Source organism: Agrilus planipennis, unplaced genomic scaffold (assembly GCF_000699045.2).
Source record: "Agrilus planipennis isolate EAB-ADULT unplaced genomic scaffold, Apla_2.0 scaffold24, whole genome shotgun sequence".
In the NCBI taxonomy this organism is placed as follows: domain Eukaryota; kingdom Metazoa; phylum Arthropoda; class Insecta; order Coleoptera; family Buprestidae; genus Agrilus; species Agrilus planipennis.
The window spans coordinates 1,831,017-1,855,100 of NW_020439076.1; the positions used below are offsets into that span (position 1 = coordinate 1,831,017).

At 37.2% G+C, this 24,084-nt stretch overlaps 1 protein-coding gene across 1 annotated transcript in view; it reads right to left on the bottom strand.

The window, feature by feature from the left end:
- The window catches only part of LOC108741866 (furin-like protease 2), a gene marked incomplete in the record, with an annotated part of 465,880 nt that overhangs the window by 158,391 nt on the left and 283,405 nt on the right, over nt 1-24,084 (bottom strand). The window contains 1 exon segment of the mRNA XM_025977267.1: nt 21,130-21,234. Within this exon segment, the coding sequence (XP_025833052.1) occupies nt 21,130-21,234 (105 nt within the window).

Genomic DNA, 24,084 nt, shown 5'->3' on the forward strand with positions numbered 1-24,084 from the left:
AATATTAGAAACCAGTTGGTTAGCACTTTCACCCCTTCCTCTATCAGGGTGTAGATTATGTTATAAATAGGCCGACACTCTCATAATAATGAGACATCAAAAAAGAATAATTAAGACAACAACAAACAACAATTAGTAGCATCAGTGTATCAAGTTCAGGGTCTTCAATATATGTACATAAATTTGTAGTAATAACTGTATATTTGTAAATAAATTTACTAAGTGCAGTTATTCGTGTTATTCATCAGTGAGGTAAATTATTTGCACTTACAATCCTTCCAAAAAATTCGTGTGCTCCCTCATAGGAGAAAGAAGTGGCGCGGCAGCGCAAAATAAATAAAACAGTGGACGCAGCGGAAAAGAAAAGTAAGAAACGAAGATGTATTAAAAAGAATAGAAGAACAGAGGACTCTATAGAAGGTAATAATAAATAGGCGAGATAGGTTGGTAGGACACCTTCTCAGGCATGAACGTCTAGTCAGAGACATATCAAAGGTAGAAACGGGAGGAGTAGAGGTAGACCTAGATCATATTACTGTTCAAAAATAGTTAAGGATGTGAGATGTTCTAGTTTTAGGGAAATGCGAAGATTAGCTCCGGATCGGAAAGAGTGGAGGTGCGTGTTCAACCAGTCTTAGGACTGACGACCTTATGATGATGATAGTCAATTTTTGTTTATTTTCTTAAATAACTTTAAAACTATGTATTTATTTTACAATTATAAAACATATTTGAGACCCTCGCAACAAGCTTATTTATTTGATATGTCGCTCGGTGCAGTTGACAAAATTTTTCTTTTAATTTCCTATTGACCCTCCGGAAAATGACCCCCATGCCCAAAATTAATTTATTTACGTTATGCGTCCGTTATTTCCTAATACTGGGATTGCGCACAGGTTTAAGTACCTCCTGCAATTTTGTACGTTTTGTACCTGGTTTTTGAAAAATAAAAATAAAAAACGTACCCATAAAATTTTTGGAAAGAATTAACTCTTTTGTTTTCTGGTTAAGACTTTGTCAAAACTAAAAACTACGAAAGAGAATTGTTAAAATTAGTTTTTCCTACAGACAAATCGCGTTTTAACTGGAAAATCGGGGTTTTACGAAGAAGTTGTTGGTAAGAAAAAATGCCACAGTTTTTGTTACCGCTGTAAAAACAAAGAAAGAGACACAAAAGCGCCCCATAAATATACAACCATTTTTACGTGCCAATAAGGATAATTTGAAAATATGTTAAGTTTTGACAATTTCTTGTTCTTGCGTGACAGAAAGAAATGTACTGTAGAATATGATTTTTTTAAAATATTAATCTTAGACTGATAATAACTAGAAAAAATTTCTTTTGCATTTCTTTAGCATTTTTCTGCAAGATTATTTACAGTATTAAGATAATAATATAAACTTCAGTTGTGACGTAGTTTGCGTAGACATCTTTACAACATAAAGATCCTCTCTAGAAATCCCTTAGGGGCCGAGGAGAGGAGGGTTCGAATTGAGTAGAAACTTCTGAACAGAGATCAAAAATAAAAGTTTCAAGCTTTATGGAAATGAGTGATCCATGAATGTTGCTTTTATAATACGAGTAGAGAAGACGCTTTGCGAGACAGTTCTCGTTCGGCTCCTTGAAACTTTCCCCACTTAAGTAAACCTGCGGGTGACTCGCGTTTTCCCGGAGAACAATAAAGGGAATTGCGGAGGCGCTAAGTTATTTATAATCTCCGGCGGAGGATGCGAATCGCTCACATATTCTCGATTGTCTTCTTAATCCTTTAATGAATGAGAAGATGACAGCAAACAAGTTCCGACAATCTCGCTCGAAGTGAGAAATTGTTTGTTGGCATTATGATTTTTTTTTTCATGGTTACGTTCGCATTAAGTCTTCCATTTGAATAGGAATCTTCTTGCTTTCGCTCGAATGAATTAAAACCGCTTTTGGTATGCTCTTTCTCTCTTATAATTAGTTACTTATTACAAATGCATTTCGTATTTTTATGACAATTACGTACATAAGTTAACCTTCACATTATTGAATTGAAATGTGTGTTATTGGTTTCCTGAAAAAAAATCGCGGGTAATTGCCGTGTGAAAAATATCGCGTATCAAAACGTCGACGACGAATAAAGTTAGTAACTAATTATAATAGGCGAGGAATCGGTGACACTAAAAGTACCGTCACCACGGAATTGTAAAATTTTTATAAAAATTGATAATTATACGAACAAAATGACCTTGATNCAACCTGTATAGTAACAAAATGACCTTGATACGCGTTAATTTACTTAGCCGAAAGTACATTATAATTTTTTTATAATTAAAAAAATTATGTTTTACCATCATAGCTAATTTTAAAGAATCGTATTGTATTCGATAGGAAATTTGTTAATTTAAAAGAAAAAAATCGGCTTACAAATATTTTTAGCCAAAAGGGCATGACTTACCCACTTGAAGGGTATGAAATAGGGTAAAATTTCACCATTATTGCGTAGACATGAAGAATCAAAGACGGATCCATCATAGTCCTAAGACTGGTTGGACACGCACCTCCACTCGACTTTTCAATCCTGAGCTAATCTTCGCATTTCTCTAAAACTAGAACTAGGATCTTGGTCTATCTCTACCCCTCCTAACACCCGTTTCTGTCTCTAATATGTCTCTGACTAGACCTTCATGCCTCAGAAGGTGTCCTACCAACCTATCTCGCGTATTTCTTATTGACTCGCATAGTACCCTCTGTTCTCCTACTCTTTCTAATTGCTCTTCATTTCTAACCTTCTCTATCCACGGTATCCTTATCATTCGCCTGCTACACCACATTTTGAACGCTTCTAACCTTTTCGTTTCCGCGTGCGCCCACTGTCCAGGTTTGTCACCCGTACAGCGCCGCGCTCCAAACATACACCTTTAACAACCATTTTCGAATTTCCAAATTAACCGTGGGCGATCATAGATGTGACTTCCGACTTCCGAATATGTTTTAAGTTTATCGCCAAAATCAGTTTCCAAAACATATAATCACAATACTAAAACTATAAAAATATTATTTTTTTTTTTTTGGTGATGTAACTACAAATTTACGATTTCCGGGATTTTCCCTTTACTTTAATTTCACGATTCTGGGTCAACATAAGTTTCTATTGATATAGAAGTTTGCTATTTTCACAATTAAATGGGATTACAGATTAATTTAAAGTTAATACCCTCCACGCGTTTTTGAGAAGAAAGGTCTCGACAGACAGACAAACTGACAGACAGACAGGCGAAAGGCGAAGTGATCCCATAAGGGTTCCGTTTTTCCTTTTGAGGTACGGAACCCAAAGACAAGAACAAAAAGTTCGTCAAACGGTAGTGATGTATCTCTCATATTATAAAGATCAAACAAGGGGATACTTAGGTAACGCAGAATACAAAGTTAGTTACGACGTACGTTCTCATTCCTTCACATAAAACGTAACGTGCCATCCCGGGCGTGGCTTACATCGGATTGCGTATATTGCAAGTGAGCATGTGCTGTCTTGGATTATGCCGAGAACGTTAACGCGATCTCTAAATAATTTTGCTATACAAACGTGTATTTATTAGAGGAGATATTAGATGCAACGATGTCGTGTGGTGCAAAGTCGCGATATAAATACACATACGTATACATTAGATACATGTACATTATAAGTACGTGACTCATATCGTTTATCATTAAATAAAGAGGAGCTTTGTAAACAGTTTTAATTAAACAACGCCCTGCCTGCTACGATGTGGGCACCTACGCGGGGCGGACCGTTCTTTTCCAACCCCGTGAATAATTAAAACAAGTTGGATTGAAACTCATAAAATCTAATAAACTGCTTCTGTAGGCGCCGTTAATAACAACTTATAATGGCCTGCGAGTTTTGCTGTTCAAATTTTCGCTTTAGTCCGCTTCCGAAGACCCGCAGGAACCATAAATTTCTAAGCTGAAACGTCGACTCAATAACTGCAACACCAACAACAACAAGCGTGCACTACTTCGATCTTGTAAAATAAACCGGCGATTTATTAGAGTTTTAGTCTAGTTTTGTTACAAGCATAACCTTCCATATAAACGGCAGAATAATCATTTTAAGAGTAGGGGTAACACCTACGTGGTGGTTAGATATTACAATAGTTGAGTCAGTTTCGGAAGGCGAGGTTAGTTGTTTATTACTTCGTTGAAACATAGCGACCCTATACATGGCGTAACAGAAAAGAGTCGAGCTTTGGAGGTTGTAAATTAGTTGCAATAATTCGGCAGCGTGATTAAGAGCAAAAAAAAATTAAGAAATCAAAATACAAATCCACTCGCGGCTGAAAACGGTTTGCACTCGCTGCAAATGATAAGGATGCAGCACCTATTTCTTTTATTCATACATCCAGCATCGGAGATGGAAGGACCTCTGTAGAAGGTAACCAGTCGTGCTAACGAAACGTTGGAAGCAACTCTAATCGATTATTTGCGCATTTAATCCGAAACGTAAGAAATCCATCCTTATCTCAATAAAACTACAAACAATATGGGATACAACTAATGTTATGTATTCTGGCCACTCAAAGAAATATTTCAGATTGACCTACTGACATAAGGGTAACTTGAATGCCGCGTTTGAAAACACATCTGATTGCAAATTGAATTGTAAGTTAATTGCATTGTTACTGACTGCCTACTTAGCCTTCCGAAACTGACTGCATAGATTTTCTAAATTCATAGGAAAAGCTTTCACTATTAATAAAATTTTTATCACATTTTTAATTATNTGTCGGATTCACTCCTGGTGGGAGCGCCTACCGACTAAAAACCCTCCTCGGGATGGTAGTTCAACCTAGTGGTTATGACTACCGGGAGAAGATGGGAGAAGTTTGGGGAAGGGGAAAGGGTTGAGTGGGAGATAGGTATAGAGTTGAGGGAGGGGGTTGGGATGAAATACAATGACATTTAGTATTATTAATAGTGGTTAATATAAAATATTAATGTGAAAATTCATTTTCAATTTTCCATCCAGTACAAACCACCTTAGGTTGGTGAGGGAAAATTTTTGTTGATGTTGTCACGGGTTCGATTCCCGGCGGGGGTGTGACACCAGCAACAAAAATTTTCCTTCATTAACCTGACGTAGTTTGTAGTGGATGGAAAATTGAAAATAAATTTCACATTAATATTTCAAAATATTTATCAATGTTAACGCTAAAACTCAATTATATATTGAATTAAGTAAAGATACAAACATAACATTCTAATTAAATTCTTAATGGGTAGACAAGTATAGATACACTATACGGTTTTAGTTGTAAAGATAGTTTAGTCGATGCTCGCTGGGTAATGGTAACATACACGGTATTACGTTCTAATATGCAATTTTCTTTGAAGTCACGGCATTAGTTAGAGAAGTTGAACTCGTGAACGTTACTTTTAATGACATGCTTTAATGCATTTAAGATCGTCGTACCTGATTTCACAACCTTATACGCTCTATAAACAAAGTTGATAATTTCCTCAACATTCCAGCATCGCTAAAGTTTAACAGAAATTTTAGCGATGATTATTATCGAAAGAAATTACTTTGTGACAAAGTTTGAACACCAGTGAGAGCAACAATTTGACTAAGTCGTACAAAAATAACCACAATTCTTTCTCACCTTATAAATGAGAAATTATGCGAAACTACACATTGCCTAAATTCATCATTCTATCGATTTGTTAACTCTATCTGGATCTATTCAGAATTGGCCTTAAATAAATGGGATAAGTACCCTTCTGTGTCTTTTCCGAGTACAGACCTTTCTTACTTGACTTATACCAATCCGCTGCAAAAAATGAAATAGTTTTGTGAATGATTAATTATGAACATCAGTAAAGGTAGAACCTTCAAGATTCCCTAATGTAATTCGAATATGGGAGGCATATCCCTAAAAAAAAAGACAAAGGGATCTCTCACTCAAGCAGTGACCATTTAATACGACTTTTCGAAGATAGATGGAGCCAAAGTTGCACTTTTGGTTTTACTCATCACCATAAAATCTTCAGCCCAAAAACTTGTTGGACAACTAATGTAACATACATCTTTAATTATTTGGAAACAGTAATCTAATCTTTTCTGTACCTCTTAACTCTAGTTTGAGCTCAAAAACACCTTCTCGAACTTGACAGCCCTTCATCCTTCAAGAAAAGGTAACGCGCTTGACTATACCTCAATGGTGCTGTGGAAATTTATATAGTGCTACTTGCAATGTATTCACTTAATTTATTTAAGCTAAACATTATGTGTAGTACTAAATTGTTTATGATTCTCTTACACGCTAGATAATCGGCTATGTTTACATTTTACATGTAGCTGCAGAATTTTTATTGGAATACACTATTCGGAGACACCTACATTGTCAATTCACGCACAGGACCGGCTTTAGCTTGTAAATTAATGTGGTCGTTTTTAATTTTTTTTGCCTTCAACCGTGCTATTGAACTCGCCATGCGATTGTTTATTGCATTTAGATTACACGCTTCAAAGCTCCGAACTTACTTCTGTTGCAACCTGTATAGTACCTATTTATTGTCAAATTCCGTTTATTTCTGAGTAAAATTTTTTAACCTGAGATTAAATGTACAAAACTGCACATTCGAAAGTTGTGTTTGATAAATAAGATGATCGGTTATGATAGAATGTGGTGTTTATCACATATTTTAGCAAGGAAAATTTTCGCTCATTTGTAAGTCTTCCATTGATAAACGATGATATCACAAGGTAAGGATTTTATCGATAGTATAAGGGAAGGACGAACGCTCCATCAATACCTATTAATCATTGATTGACTGTCAGCACATTGTGTGCGACATTACTGTCACCATCCTGTTTCTACTCATATTTCACAATTTCCCTGATTGTCCTAGTTATACGACGAAGGAGATGGGAATACCGATGATGTCAGAGTGAACTGTAGCACCGCAACGTGACGCGTCTACCTCTGGCACTCTGATGTTTCTATGCTGTTGTAAAGAATAACGATCCAAAGAAGCATCGTTCATACTATCATAAAAACTCAATTGATTTATTAAAGGAGACGGTACACATAATATATTGGATTGGGAAGCTAAGCAAAACTGCAAACATACCTCGGAAGTTTCTCTATTAACGTTAGGTGGGAAGTAAAATGATAATACATGTACTTCTGTCCATTTTTACTTCTTTATGACAGTGTTCTGTCGAAGCTGTCTGCGAAATTGCGAACTGCGTCCGGCATCGTGACCACCATGAACTTCTTTGTTCGATTTTGGTAACGTGCCTATCACATATGGTGAGCTACGCCATGGATTCTATCCATCTATATAAATGGACCTTGTTGGACATATTGAATTCTACTAAGAGTAACATTGTACTACAGATGGCGTTTACCGCATCGTTTGCCGCTTCTTTGCTTACCCCTTTAAACTGATGAAAAAATATGAACAATAAAATTCTCCAGTTATCCCATTAGTCATATAATATTCTATTATGGCACGCGTACTATGTGTTATTCATATTATCACGTTGACCCTAACTAATAATTTCAAAATGCCCTGGTAATTTTCAGTTTGTAATTACCGTAAATTACGTTGTGGTGACCCCAGCTTGAATATATTTCCAGATATATTTCTGTTTTAATCAAATTAATTGTTAAATGTATGTGCGTATCTATCGTATTACTCTTGTTTAAATAATATATATAATACACGCTAAATGTGGTCAAACACTAGCCATTTTTGTTGCACTGTTGTTGCCGCTTTAAATATCAAATGAATTTATACTACTTTCAAAAATAATGTTAAAATTATCCTTTTTATTTGAAGCAACATTTATCATTTACAGTGCTTAAACAAGCTTTCCTAAATTTCTAAGAATGTTGAACGTTTCGACGCTGGCAACATGCTTAAATTCTGTTTGCCTGCCTCTCTTTCTGTTACATATTAACTGGTGTAATGTTCCTCCTTTTTCTTTATTAGTGTCCGCTGCAATTCCCAACTGACATCTCTTTTCTATTTTTACAATGTTCCCTACAACGTCTCTCGTCAGTAAAAGTAGGCGTTCTGTCAGCAACCGCTCTAGTCTCTTTAGTAAGTTGAATGAAGAAAGTAAATGCGACAGTCTTATTGCAGACTATGCAAATTTTGAATTTTCCAACTATATAATAAAATAATTCGAAGTGGTCTGTATACTGTCGAAACTGCCAGACGCGGATCGCTATTTCGATCTTTTTGGATTTCATCAGCGCGTCGCAGACAGCTCCGACAGAACACAGACCAACTTTTATCTGTTGTCTTAAGAGCGCGTTTTAGAAAATACTACAAATGGCTCGGTAAACGCCATCTGTAGTACGATGCTACATTTTAAGATTACGTTTGCTCCAACAAGGTCCATTTAAATATATGTATATCTACCTGCTGAAACGAATCCCGGCGTAGCTAACCTCAACGTGATAGGCACGTTACTATAATCAAATAAAATAATTCGAAGTGGTCTGTATTGTGTCGAAACTGTCAGACGCGGATCGCGATTTCGATCTTTTTGGATCTCATCAGCGCGTCGCAGACAGCTCCGACAGAACACAGACCAACTTTTACCTGCTGTCTTAACAGCGCGTTTTAGAAAATACCACAAATGGCGCGGTAAACGCCATCTGTAGTACGATGCTACATTTTAGGATTACGTATGCTCCAACAAGGTCCATTTAAATATATGGATATCTACTTGCTGAAACGAATCCCGGCGTTGCTAACCTCAACGTGATAGGCACGTTACCATGATCGAATTAAATAATTCGAAGTGGTCTGTATTCTGTCGAAACTGCCGAACGCGGATCGCGATTTCGATATTTTTGCATCTCATCAGCGCGTCGCAGACAGCTCCGACAGAACACAGTCCCTCTTTTACCTGCTGTCTTAACAGCGCGTTTTCTTCTTTCCAAGTATATATTTCATATTAGACATGTAAGAAGCACTGGTCCATTTATGCCGCTGGCTCATCTCTTTTGACTCATTAGTCCTCTGTATATTGATTTGACATTCTTCTGAGATCTACTCATGCATTACATACCTACCCACCACGAACTAGTTAAAAAAACATCTTGTTGTTAATCCACTTGGTTCACATAATAATAAAGTATCCTTTGTAATATGTAACAATGGCATTTGCCTCGTGACAAAAGGTTACTTAGGGTCGTCGGCAGTTTTCGTTGTTGGATAAATAACAGATGTATTAAGTGAACAGCCATCCACCCCTATCGACACACTGGACGGACATTAATCTCTCCAGGTAGATTATAATTGCCCCCTTGCTCGGTCGCCATCAAATTTACAGGCCGATCGACGTAGCATCGTAATAGCTCTTGGGACTCAAAGAACACCAATTGGTTAACATTAATTGGTAACGAGATCGCGTTGTAATAACGATCTCGCACAATAATCGAGTACCGTGTGCGTTAATTAATGTAGGTACACACGTTCTCTTACATACATAACTATAGGCAGGTACACCAGCTAGCAAACAACCTTTTCCCATGTTAACAACGCACCGAACCGTGTCACTCAAGAGAAAACAGTATCCGAGGGAAATGATAATATTTGAGTATGTGTTTCGGATAGAGTGAGCTAATTTAATATATATTGTATTAATGGAAATGTCTATTATAATCGAGCGTTTTCCTCGTCTGTCCAAACGTTACGGTTACAATTTAGTTCTTAGGCTTTCACGGCCGGCGTATATCGATATTCCAGGCTTTTTGACCGTGGTCCATAATATTTTACTTTTCCAAACGTTTCGCCGTTTTTTGCTGGCGGCATCTTCAGTGGTGACTGGGCAGGTGCTGAGTCGTAACCGAATCGTCAGACGAAGAACGACGAAACGTTTGGAAAAGTAAAATTCCACGGACCACGGCCAAAAAGACCGAAGGAAAACACTTCATCGGTTACAATTTAGGCATAAATAATGTTGGATAGTACAAATAATGACTAGAGACAATTTAGATACCATAAAAATCAGTGACCTCTAAAAATTTGCAAAAAAGTTCTTAGATTAAAGCCACCCTGAGTAAAAATTACTCTTTCAATTTTACTCTAGCGAATTACGACCAAACTAGCTCCATAAATTTCTCTAAAACATTACCGGAAAAGGTCCGTTTGCCGATTGTGTACGAATGGAGTTCTGAAACAGTACCGCATTCAGGACGAAAAGATTGCTTTCCAGAAAGCTCCTGCAATACCACCGAAAGAGCGACGCATTTATACTAAAAAAGCGCCGAAACAGCACTAAAGGGAGACTAAAATTTGAATGTATATAGATATATACATACATTCATACTGTAATTAATAAATTGTAATTAATATTACANTTATTCAAATAGATATGATTACTATTTTCATAATAATTTTCTGACTGGACGTGAAATTGTGGGTGGTAAGTTGATAGTGATTTGGATGAGGTTGATAATTATAGATAAATTGGATATTGCTGAGATATAAGATGGGGGTTTAGCGGAACATTTTAGGGTGATGGATATGGAGGAAAATTTTGTGGAAAAATGTGTTAACATTAATTAATAAAAATTTAAATATCTGATGAATAAATTGGTAATAATTAATCAATATTTTCATTTTTATATACGGTACGTTTTGGTGCTGTTTTAGATCATTTTGTATGTGATGCTGTTTTGGAGCTATTATAGTATGTTTTTTGGCGAGGCGCTGTTTGAGGCCCTTTCGGATCTTTTTTAATGGGGTGCTAGCTTGGAGCTGTTTTAGAGTTTTAAAAGGTAGTATTTTGGCTATAATTTTGGAATTTAAATTTTGGTCTAATTTGTAGAAACTATTTCGGTGGTAATTTAGGTCATTTCAGATATTTGGAGGCGCTTCGACTTTGATTGGCTCACTTATTAATTCGTTTTTGCTAATTGTTAGATTTACTGGTACAGTGTTTATATCCAATAGGAAATAAGGATCGAATAATTGCACGACATGCAGCAGGGTGCGTGAAACAAGGTTGCAAAACAGCTCATTTACAGTCTAGTGGTGTGCAGACTTCGCTTTCCGAAAATGACCCAATTGGTATGTCAGTTGCAGCCAAACTATTACTTTAAATGTTAAAATTGCCGAGAAACCTAAACCCGTAATTGCGTTGCCTTGATTATTTGAAAGATCGTTCGATACGAGTTGCTTTCTTTCGAATTTTATGAAGTCTTTCGGACGGTAATAAAATCGACACGATTTAAAAGTCGACGTGGGACTGATCAAGTTAAACATGGATCAGGATACACCACGGCCAGCTTCTAATGCTTAGCTGTTAAAGTTTATAGCTTTCGGATTGATCTCGGAAAGTTATGTGAAACGTCGGCGAACCAACCGGATGAATTCGATTGGATATAAGGCGAAGAAATGCTTCATCCTCTTATAGCTAATCGGAAGAGTTATACATACATCTAAAAATCTCTACCCATACATCACAAAAATGAGCAGGTACTAGACTAAAAATTGAGAATGAAAAGTTTTATAAAATGATTTTTTTGTCACTAGCGTTAATCAAACTACTAGTATGGAGTGATGCTCCGGTGTGACTATTAGTCAATCTATCATTTTATTTTTTAGGCATATGGAGGCCATCCATCATTCTAATTTCGCCTGACATTGTTTTCATTCGGACATTCTAAAATAGGCATTGGATAAAAATTGAAATGGATGGTACAGCATTAGTTCTGGACGTTCATATTACAAAAATGTTTTATTCATACCTAGAACACACAAAACTTTCGTGACAAAAAAACTAAAACGATGAACTAGTTTGTCCATTTCCTATGTCAGATATTTTTGCTACAAAGAAAAAGATTAAGTGGGATTCTCGCAAAAAAAAGGAGTTGTGATGAGATGTCGGCGTCTAAACAGGGATATATGTAGGTAGCTATCTGTAGTAGGTTGAAAAGATGCTAGTCACGAAGAACAAAAAAAAAATAAAATGTTGAATTTAGACTTACCTACATGGCAAGCCCGGCTAGTAACAAAATACAATCTTTATAATACATTTTAAAAAACAGGAAAAATTTACGCATTTTTAGTTATTTCCTTATTGATTGAATAATTGTTAACAAACTACCAAGACCAAGACTAGAAGTATTTGAGCACCCGAAATAAAAATGTTCGGTCTCCTAGAGTCTCTGAAAGCGAGACTAGAGTCTCCGTCTCTCATCGAGTCTCTCTGGTGTCGCTGAGAGAGACTGTCAAAAAAACTGTTTATTCTTGAGCGTCTCTGAACGAGAGACTCGAGTCGCTCATAAAGAGATCCTCATTTCGTATCCAGTCTCAGAACGAGAGACTCGAGTCGCTCATAGAGAGATCCTCATTTCGTATCCAGTCTCTGAACGAGAGACTCGAATCTCTGAACGAGAGACTCGAGTCGCTCATAGAGAGATCCTCATTTCGTATCCAGTCTCTGAACGAGAGACTCGAATCTCTGAACGAGAGACTCGAGTCGCTCATAGAGAGATCCTCATTTCGTATCCAGTCTCTGAACGAGAGACTCGAATCTCTGAACGAGAGACTCGAGTCGCTCATAGAGAGATCCTCATTTCGTATCCAGTCTCTGAACGAGAGACTCGAATCTCTGAACGAGAGACTCGAGTCGCTCATAGAGAGATCCTCATTTCGTATCCAGTCTCTGAACGAGAGACTCGAATCTCTGAACGAGAGACTCGAGTCGCTCATAGAGAGATCCTCATTTCGTATCCAGTCTCTGAACGAGAGACTCGAATCTCTGAACGAGAGACTCGAGTCGCTCATAGAGAGATCCTCATTTCGTATCCAGTCTCTGAACGAGAGACTCGAATCTCTGAACGAGAGACTCGAGTCGCTCATAGAGAGATCCTCATTTCGTATCCAGTCTCTGAACGAGAGACTCGAATCTCTGAACGAGAGACTCGAGTCGCTCATAGAGAGATCCTCATTTCGTATCCAGTCTCTGAACGAGAGACTCGAATCTCTGAACGAGAGACTCGAGTCGCTCATAGAGAGATCCTCATTTCGTATCCAGTCTCTGAACGAGAGACTCGAATCTCTGAACGAGAGACTCGAGTCGCTCATAGAGAGATCCTCATTTCGTATCCAGTCTCTGAACGAGAGACTCGAATCTCTGAACGAGAGACTCGAGTCGCTCATAGAGAGATCCTCATTTCGTATCCAGTCTCTGAACGAGAGACTCGAATCTCTGAACGAGAGACTCGAGTCGCTCATAGAGAGATCCTCATTTCGTATCCAGTCTCTGACCGAGAGACTCGAATCACCGAACGAGAGACTTGAATCTCTCAATAAGTGGTGACTCAGTAGACCTGGTTAAAATTTTCTAAGTTCAACATACTTCAGAGATCCCAGTCTTTCTACGAGAGACTCGAGTCTCTCAATTTTTCAGTTTTATTCATTCAATCTCTCTGTGAGAGACTCGAATCTCTAAATTAACAATTTTATCGTTCGAGTCTCTCATACAGAGACTGCGAGAGATCCATAAAAACACCTAGGCAATAACTGAGAGAGTGTGAAAGACTGTGAGAGACGCTGAAAGATTCTGAAAGACTCTGAGAGACTGTGAAAGACTGTGAGAGACGCTGAAAGATTCTGAAAGACTCTGAGAGACTTAAAATTTTGTCTAGGACAAGACCAAGAAGAAAATCCAATAAACAAGATCAAGACGGGACACGGGGTCAGTTTTGCTTTGCTAATCACTATATAAAATCATCATACATCTAACAGGTCAATTGAAAAGTCCCCGGCCTAAAATAGTAAAACACATTCTTTTTGCAAAATTCGTTTTTTTAATTAAAAATAATTCCCTTCAAGGGTGATACACTGATTATAGCGATCCTCCAAATTTGCGATACCATTTTTGTAGTACGATTTGTCCTTTGCTTCAAAATAGGCCTCAGTTTCGGCGATCACCTCTTCATTCGACGAAAATTTTTTCCCAACGAGCATTCTTCTGAGATCTGAGAACAGGAAGTAGTCGCTGGGGGCCAGATCTGGAGAATACGGTGGATGCGGAAGCAATTCGAAGCCCAATTCATGAATTTTTGCCATCGTTTTCACTGACTTGTGAGACGGTGCATTGTCTTGGTGAAGCAGGACTTTCTTTTTCTGCAAATGCGGTCGTTTCTCGGCGATTTCGTCCTTCAAACGGTCCAATAACGCTATGTAATAGTCGCTGTTGATGGTCCTTCCTTTTTCAAGGTAGTCAATGAAAATTATTCCACGCGCATCCCAAAATACAGACGCCATAACCTTGCCAGCCGACTGTTGCGTTTTTGCACGCTTTGGAGCGGGTTCATCGTGTGCAGTCCACTCCGATGACTGTCGATTGGACTTCGGAGTGAAATGATGGAGCCATGTTTCATCCATTGTCACATATCGACGCAAAAACTCGGGTTTATTACGCGTGATCATCTTCAAACACTGCTCTGAATCATCAACTCGTCGTTGTTTTTGGTCAAAAGTGAGCTCGCGCGGCACCCACTTTGCACAGAGCTTTCTCATACCCAAATATTCGTGAATGATGTGATGTATACGTTCCGTTGATATCTGTAGAGTGTCTGCTATTTCATTCAATTTCAATTTACGGTCATTCAAAATCATTTTGTGGATTTTTTTAATGTTTTCGTCCGTAACAGCCTCTTTTGGGCGTCCACTGCGTTCACCGTCTTCGGTGCTCATTTCACCACGTCTAAACTTAGCATACCAATCCTTGATGGTTGATTTTCCTGGGGCAGTGTCCGGAAATTCGTTATCAAGCCAAGTTTTTGCTTCAACTGTATTTTTTCCCTTCAAAAAGCAATATTTTATCAACACGCGAAATTCCTTTTTATCCATTTTTTTCACAATAACAAAAGTTGCTTCACTAAAAATGCTATAATTCACAAACTAATGATCCGACAGCCGTCAAATTTATAGACGCGTCTTTTGAAGGTTAGGACTAACTGAAAATCATATGGATTTAGTTTTGGTGCCGCCATCTATGTGTCAGGCCGGGGACTTTTCAATTGACCCTAGTATATTTAATAGAAATGCAATAGAGATGAAATTGGTTATCTGTTTTATACGTAATTTATGTCGATTGGATAAGCAGCTAGCTTCGTTCGTAGTACCCATAACATCATATTTAACAAGTTCTTCGACTCTGATATAAAACAATTTATCTACTCGATTCAGGCACTTTAGGGCCACGTGTGGGTATATAAAAGACTCGGAAACGGAAGGAAACGAAAGAATTAAAGAGGATGCTACATTCGTTTGATCAATGACGAATTGTAACAATAAATAATTAAGTTCGCATAAAAATTCCGTCTGACAATCTTCTTCCTGCCGTTTATTGCCTGTAATAAACACCACCAACGTTCTGATTAAAAGAACTCTCGTCGTCGTTTTCGAGACGCAACGATGCGACGTCGTCAGCAATTTATCACGAAAGCGGAAAACTCGAAGCAAAGAATCAAATTAAATGCTTGATATCTTATAAAGAATCTTTCCAGTTTTTCATTATTAACACCCGCTTCTTTTGTCTCTTTTACTTGATTAGTCTGCTATATATATTTGCTTTCATTTTTTCCTTTCAAGTCCACTAAATCGGACAAATAAACGGAAATGAAAAATCGCGGGAAATTTTAGAAAGAAAATTAAAAATTAAATTTCGAAACAGCTCATTAAAAATTAATACAAAACAAACAAGAAACAGGATATGACACAGCATCCTTGTACTGACTTATTGTTTCCTAAGATTTTATTGGTTTCGTTCGATGTTATTGAACAATTTCCCTAATTAACTATCTATTCTCTACACATTACCCCAAAATCATCATCATCATCTTAAGATCGACAGTCCTAAGACTGGTTAGACACGCATCTCCACTGTTTCCTATCCTGAGGTAATTTTCGTATTTCCCTAAAACTAAAATAATCCACATCGTTAACTATTTATGAACAGTAATCTAATCTAGGTCTACCCCTACCTATCCTAACTCCCGTTTCTGCCTCTAATATATTTTTGACTTGACCTTTATGCCTGAGAAGATGTCCTACCAACCTATATCGCCTATTTCTTATTGACTTCCATAGAGTCCTCTGTTGTCCTACTTTTTCCAATACCTCTTCATTTCTAACATTCTCTATCCACGTTATCCTCATCATGTGCCGGTAACACCACATTTCGAATACTTCTAAACTTTTCTTTTCCGCCGCGCTCACTGTTCATGTTTCACACCCGTACAACGTCGTACTCCAAACATACACCTTCAACAATCTTTTCCAAATTTCTAAATGAAGCGTTCGCGAATATAATGGGAAAAACTTGTTACTTGTTGCTGATGTCACGTCTCTCAGCTTATTGGTAGAGTACCGGTGCGTAAAACCAGGAGGTCCGGGATCGATTCCCGGCGAGGGTGTTACAGCAGCAACATTTTTTGGGGGTAATAGAGAATAGAAGTTAATTTCAGTTTAATGACTAATATTAAATTTTAACCTCTTCAGGAACCTTTTCGTATATATCTATATATTGATAATTAATATAACATAATGATTTTTGGATTCCCTCTTTTCTTGTGCTACCTCCTTAGTGTCAAATGCAAAAATTAAACGCAAAGATCGTACCTTTGTATTCTTTTAGGGTAGAAGCTTAGATTTTCTACTGGAGTATGGGATCATGCACTTCAATGGTTGATCTTAATTTCAACTTGATGCTTTCAGCGTTTTCTCGGAAAAAGGGTCAACGAACTACCATAAAGCTTCCTAATTCACATGCACTCTGAGAAAGGAGGATCTAACTATTCTTGGCATATAAAAGTAAGATTAAACTAAAGTACAACCGAAGGTATGATAACCATAACGACATTTGGATTGAGACATGTCATAGAGAACGACGCGTCGTCCGGGCACGCCAATAAGCGCCGTTTCTCTTTACTCAACTAACAGAACATCAATCATCAATGGTTCAGAGGTATCAGCGTTCGCCTGTCACATACGCGACCCGGGTTCTATTTCTGACCGATGCAAAAAACTTTTTTCTTGATTTATGTTTAGTTATTTTTAAAATTTTAACCAATTTCCATTGTCTTTCGATATGTTTCATTTGTGTATATCGGAATTACAATGCTACACATCTGCCAGGCGTCCCTTGACGGCTAAGTTTCTTTTTTTTACTTTAACGACGCTTCTTATCATTTACCGTTCGGTTCGGTAGAAGTATAAAACGGAAGAATCTGTTATATATATTCCCTTGTTCCGTAAATGCATCTCAGAGACGTAAGTGACAAATTTACGAGATACTTTCGTTATTTACGAGCTGTAAAAGGGTCCTCCCGTTTCCACCATAAACGTAGGTGAAATACATATAAAGTTTCCATGAATAATTTATCTTCGCGGATGATTGTAAATAGAGCTGGCCAGTGTGAGAATCATTCAACAGAACATGGAAAATACGACACTATGCACTTCTTCTCACCTTTTTGCAACTATGTAGGTACTACCTGCATGGTCCATCACTACATTCTATTAACTAAACTCACTGCTTTTCGATAAAGCAGCTGTTTTAGTACTAGGTACAATTTCTAGACACAAAATGAAGTAAAATTTTACTAATGAAGTGTAAAACAATTGATTCATCAATTATTTAACTGGTGTCATCCATTTTTTGATTTTCAATTGTCGCTGCTGACAGCCATTTTTGGTGTTCAATTGTTCTTGCTGTCGGCCATTTTTGATTTTCAACTGTTGATGTCTTCGGTCATTTTGATTCTCAATTGACAAAAATTTACTAATTGTAGGTTTCTAACAATGCAATGGTTTTACTGTTTGAGAGATTAGTAGAATTGTATAAAAATCTAGGAATTAGAGGGTAATTGGCCTGTTGGTGCACTTATTCTACTAGTCATTTTTTTTTAAAGGTAAAAGTTCCCTACCCAAAAAATTTACAAGATAATACTGAACACTGTCGTAACGAAAATTACCTACCAGTTTATATACTGAATATTTATTTGAAATCATAATTTTTTTTGGGTGAGAAATGTATAATCCATTTGAAACTTTATTTTCGGCGAGGCAACAACCGAAAGAGCGAGCAGCGGCGAAAGATCTCTTTCAAAAACTAAAACGTACACACATCCAGACAAGGCAATAAATTTCAACTTTTTCCAAGAGTTCTCGTCTACGAGATGACATTATTTTGCGACCGTTCCTTCGTTGTCGGTAACACGAGAAAATACCGAAAGGAATGGCGACTTTTTACCCCGCTTTATTGCCGTTTCCCCCCCAATAAACATCAGAAGTTTTTCTTGAGTAGGCGAAGTTAATTCTCTGGAAGGAACAATTTTTTATACGAAACTCGGTTACAGTGAGCATTCGCGGTAGTACATTGTTCATTATACGCGATATTAATTTCCTTTCATAATGATATCTTTGACCTTTGACATCGGATGCTTTTACGTTCTTTTTTTGTGCCTAATAAATATATTTAGGTACTAATTAACTCCTTGTAATAAAACAATACCCTACATGTGTGAGAGTGGCTTCTATTGGTCCAGGGGGTAACAGAAGGGTATAAACTAGATGAAATAAATAATAGCATAATGAGTTCTGCAGCGTAGTGAAGGAGAATTTTTTTTAAGAAAATTACAGTAATTTAAAATTCAAAGCCGGCCCTGCGCGTGCATTCGTTATATAGATGTCTGCGATAAAAACTGCAGCTACATGGATTGAGACTGAAAATATTGCGATTTACATATAATGTTTAGACTAAATGAATTACATAAGTGTATTACAGACAGCACTATGTAAGTATACGATCACAAAATAAAGATAAAATGTAAGTTACATAAACATTAGTCGGAAAATTCAGAATTCCGTCTTGCGTGAAGCAAATTTCTCTATAAACAATACTCTATGGAAAAAAATAGCAAAAATAGCACTTTTCTTGCGGAACCACCGACACATAGCTTGAACTCGCTGCAAATGATACGGATGCAGCAATCGTTCCTTTAAAATTTACCACACTGTTAAATGAGCTAACGTTTTGGGGATTATCTTTTTTGAAATTCAGGATTTCGTCCCCACAAGGGCGATATGGTTTAAATCCATAAATACGTATGTTATCACGTTATTGTAACAACAGCTGTTCTACGGCGACTGACCTACATTAAACATTGATGTTATATTGCTGAATACGATTATTGAGCTGTACAGTGAACATCGATTGCCTCAGGCAAGGTTTAAACGTTAAAAAAATTAACGGCTAATAGAGATTGGTTGTTACCATAAATATCCTGAGACACTAAATCTAATCTAACAATTGAACAATGCATAACCAAAAATATACAAAACATATACAGGCCTGACGCTGGAAGCTGGCGGAAATTTTAAAATGGCGTGGATGCGCGGTGGCCAAAGTTGGCAGTTTTAGGTATAAAGATTGCAGCCCTCATTCTTCAGTATTCCTATCAGGGACGTAGATTAAATATTTAAAAATAGGAATCAGTGAGCAAGCAATAGACAGACAAACAGAAGAACTAATTGTTGATGTTGGTGACAGTGATAGAGATTCCCGTGATGAGAGTGAATGTGAAAAATAACTATAAAACGAAAGCAATAGGTTAATTTTTTCTTTTTGATAAGTCCTGTTTTTACATTATTTTCTAGTACGCTACTATCCTATCTGTATTAATACTATAATTTACGCCTACTGAAAGCTTATTTGCGTATCGGTTCCAAGTGACCTACCCAAATAGGTCATAAATGAGCAAGTACCTGCGCGACCGCTCGCCAGCTTCCTTCGTCAGACCTGTACTACACTGATGGTGGTAAACACCAGCATATTGAGTGCAGCGTTGCGGGCCGTATTTCTTTCCCAGGGCCGGAATTTAATTTACGTGTACTTTCAACTACGTTTTTCTCGAAAATGGTGAACAATCGGACAATATTTCTATTACATCCTGTATTTAGTAATTGTGCTGTCCAGTCTGTTGAGTTTCATTATAGTGAATTTGCACGATATAAAGTTGATTTTCTTTTTTGTGAGAAACTTTTAAAACTCCTGTTAGTTAACTCGGTATACTTTACGACGCTTTTTTGTTTTGATTTGGTGCATCGTAACAAATTCCCTCGCGAATTCTACCCAGTTTCGTTAAATAGCGACAAAGTCGAAAAGTTTTTCACTCCTTAAGTAAACAACCCTGCCATAAAGGAAGTGTACTCTCTTTTAAGGATTAAATGACTCATTTTAAGGTCATTCGGAATGATGGGAGTTCACTTTTCTCTACAGAAAACGGACACAAGCAAATAAAACGACTCTAATTTATGACAACAAGAACACAGAAAAGCTTGCAGAAGGAAACGAAAGGCCCATGAACATTTTCGAAGTTAGTTCGTTGAAAGTTTCAAATGAATAAATTTAATTACAATTAGGTACTACCAGTTCAGCTTTTCACTGCAAAGTACTCAAAAACTAACGAACGGTAAACCCAATCCAATGATACTCGTAAAAACTACCCGACTAAGTAAATACAAACCGTTTTGCAATTGTTTCATATTTTTCTCCATAAAAGAGTTTGAAAAATTCCCTTGTGCACTCATAGGAATTGATAAAAGAATTGGATTTATTTAAGCACTATTTAGCAATTTTAAAATCAATGGGAATATTTGAAAACAATAGAATTTGAAAACTACTTTTTTAGAGATCGTTAAATAAAACTCATGGTTAAATTTTACGTTAACACACCTTTACCAATGATAAGTCAGTAAGATAAGACATTTTTAAGAATGTTTAAGTTATTGATTATATCGACTTAGATCTCATCAGCGCGCCATGGTCTCAATAAATTACTGACTAACCTAAAGATATTACTGAAATACCTTAGCAAGGTAACGCCATTTCTAATGCTTGAAATATCCACTAGATGGTGACACACTGTATTTGCCTACTACAAGACTTAATCTTTACAATTTCCAGTATATTATTTGAAGAAGAAGAAAAATTAAAACCACGATAAGTGGAAAAAAAACAAATTGTTTAACCAACAATCAACTTTTTGTTAGAAAATCGTAAAAACAAGTTTGAGTAAGATAACTACAAAATTAAAACTCACCTGAGGTTCAGATGCGAGGGATCCATGGTAGAAGTCGTTGGCTTGAAGGGAACGTTTGTGGACACGTCTGTGTTCGAACAAATAGAAGTTTTTCAGGCTACCAATCTGAAATAAAAAATAAAAATTAGGCTGATCTAAAAGAAAATATACCTACACACAAACATTATATGCGTTTCATCCCCTACTGCGTTTAATCACCTGCCATATATTTACATTAACCAACATCAAAACAAACCCGAAAGTAATCGTTAATATGACACTAAATAACCCAAAATTAAAAAAGAAAAAAGATTGCATCAGTCAGGAATGGAACCCGGACTGATCGCGTGTCATGTGGAGACCGTACCACTGAGCCAACTATCGGCTGTTCAAAGTAAGGTTAGGTACCGATCAGAATCCCAATAGAGATGGAGTCAGTTGTTAAGTTCTCAAAACGACCGAGCTTTCAGCATAATATTTAATATGGCTATTACCCAAAACTCTTTCAAATAAACATTAACAGCAGACACACAGACACATCGTTTGTTATTTTTCTATTTCTGTGAATCAGAAAGAGATCAAGAAACCGCTACACGCAACATCGTCATTATATTTACTATGTTCTTCGGCGGAGATCAACTGAAAATATTGTGACGGAGTGACTTGGGGGTTTTGGAGGTGGGGGGTATCGGAGAGGTAAATTACGACCTCACATTAATCATAATCACGGAGGAATAGCCAGCGGCGTTATTATCCCTAATCCGCCCTGACTCGGAAACGGTATTCGCCTATTAAAGCTGCGGCAAAATTTAATTCAAACTTCCAAATTGCCCAAATTAGTGTATGTACGTACACTAGACGCAAGGAAGCCCCATAAGCCGCCGCGCTTGTTATCAAACATCAACTTTGTACTGTTTCTTCAACACGGAAATTGGAGTGTAACTTTTGCAATTACGCCATGCAGCCTATTACAAATCGATCTTTGTATCGTTGCAATATAAACCAACAACAAAAATCGGAAAGTAGAAAAGGTTGGAAATGAAGCGATACGAGATCAAAAGGAGCTATGAATGTTAATAGAAAGGAGAGGTAGAATCGTAGGGCACCTTGAGAATTGCAGAAATTGATTCAAGATAGGAAGAAATACAGGTGCTTGTCTACCTAGCCTTCGGACAAAAAAATTTCTGATGATGATGACCTCGTTTCGGAGGGAGGAGAATAAACTCTTAAAACACCATACCATATTCACGTTATCTGTATTTCTTTGGGTCAATATGGAAAGGTAACAAGGTCTGTCGGAGCTCTGTTTACTATAGGGTTGTTCGGAAAGTCATTTCGTTTTTTTTTTGTGGAAATGAAAGAAGTTTTCGTATAATAAACAAATACTTTATTAAATTATATATTGACCGTTCTGGTCCAACACCTTTTGCCATCTTTCTGGTAGTAGCATAATTCCACGCTCATAAAATTTTTGGTCTTTGCTGGCAAAAAACTGATCGAGGAGGTTTTTGACCTCCTCATTTGAGGTGAAGGTTTTACCGTCTAAAAAATTTTGGAGTGACCGGAACAAATAATAATCCGATGGTGCCAGGTCTGGAGAATATGGTGGGTGTAGCATTGTATCCCATTCAAGCTGTAAAAGCTTTTGGCGAGTGACCAAACTTGTGTGAGGTCTCGCGTTGTCTTGGTGAAACACTACACCTTTCCTGTTGATTAGTTCTGACCTTTTCTGTTGAAGTGCATCATTCAGTTTGTCCAGCTGATGACAGTAGACTTCCGAATTAATCGTTGTGTTATCCGGTAAAAGCTCAAAAAAAACGATTCCTTTAAAATCCCACCAAACAGACAGCATCACCTTTTTTTGGTGAATATCGGCTTTGGAAATGGTTTGAGCCGGTTCATCTTTTTTGCTCCATGACCTCTTGCGTTTGACGTTGTTGTATACAACCCATTTTTCGTCCCCAGTGATGATGCGCTTCAAAAACGGATCATTTTCGTGACGTTTGAGAAGCGAATCGCAGACGTCAATGCGGCGACACAGATTTCTCTCTGTGAGAACATGGGGAACCCATACATCGAGCTTCGAGGATAATCCCAGGCCTTTCAAGTGGTCATAAACTGTTGAATTTGATAAATTTAACCTCAATCCGATCTCACGTGTTGTTATTCGCCGGTTCACATCAACTAATGCCTTTATCGCGTCTTTATCAGCTTCAACCGGCCTTCCCGAACGTGGTGCATCTTCGACATCAAAATTGCCGGATCGAAATTTAGCGAACCAGTTCTGGCACTGGCGTACTGTCAACACACCTTCTCCATACACATCAGTCAATTTCTTTCTGGCTTGAACAGCATTTTTACCCTTTCTGTAGTAAAACAGTAAGATATGTCGAAAATGCTGCTTATCGCTCTCCATATTTAAAAGGGCACCAACCAAAAACTACTGCGTAGAATTAATTGGAATTTTTCACACACAAGCCTTGCTATATGAGCTCTCAAAGCATATAAAAATTGTACGGCTTAAATGTGAAGTTGGGTGCAAAAGAATACAATTAAATCCTCTGTCGGGAAAAAACGAAATGACTTTCCGAACAACCCGATATTACTCGCTACTTGTAATGCAAAAAAAACCACTCTGAGTTTGTATTGTTGGGACATTCACAATTGGCATAGTTTGCAATAAAACTTTTGCATCTAACTTTCTTCATTCAGCTAGAGCCGTTGCTGACAGAACGCCTACTTTTACTACTAATATCGTAAACGTAGAAAAGAGATGTCAGATAGGAATTGCAACGGACACTAATAAAGAAAAAAGAATAACATTACACCAATTAATGTGTAACAGACAAAGATGCAGACAAGTAAAATTTGAGCATGTTGCCATTCACTTTTTTAAACGAGATGTAAAAGAAAACAGCTAAGAACATTTCAAAAATTTGTATATTATTTGTGTAAGACGGGAAAATACTAATGTCA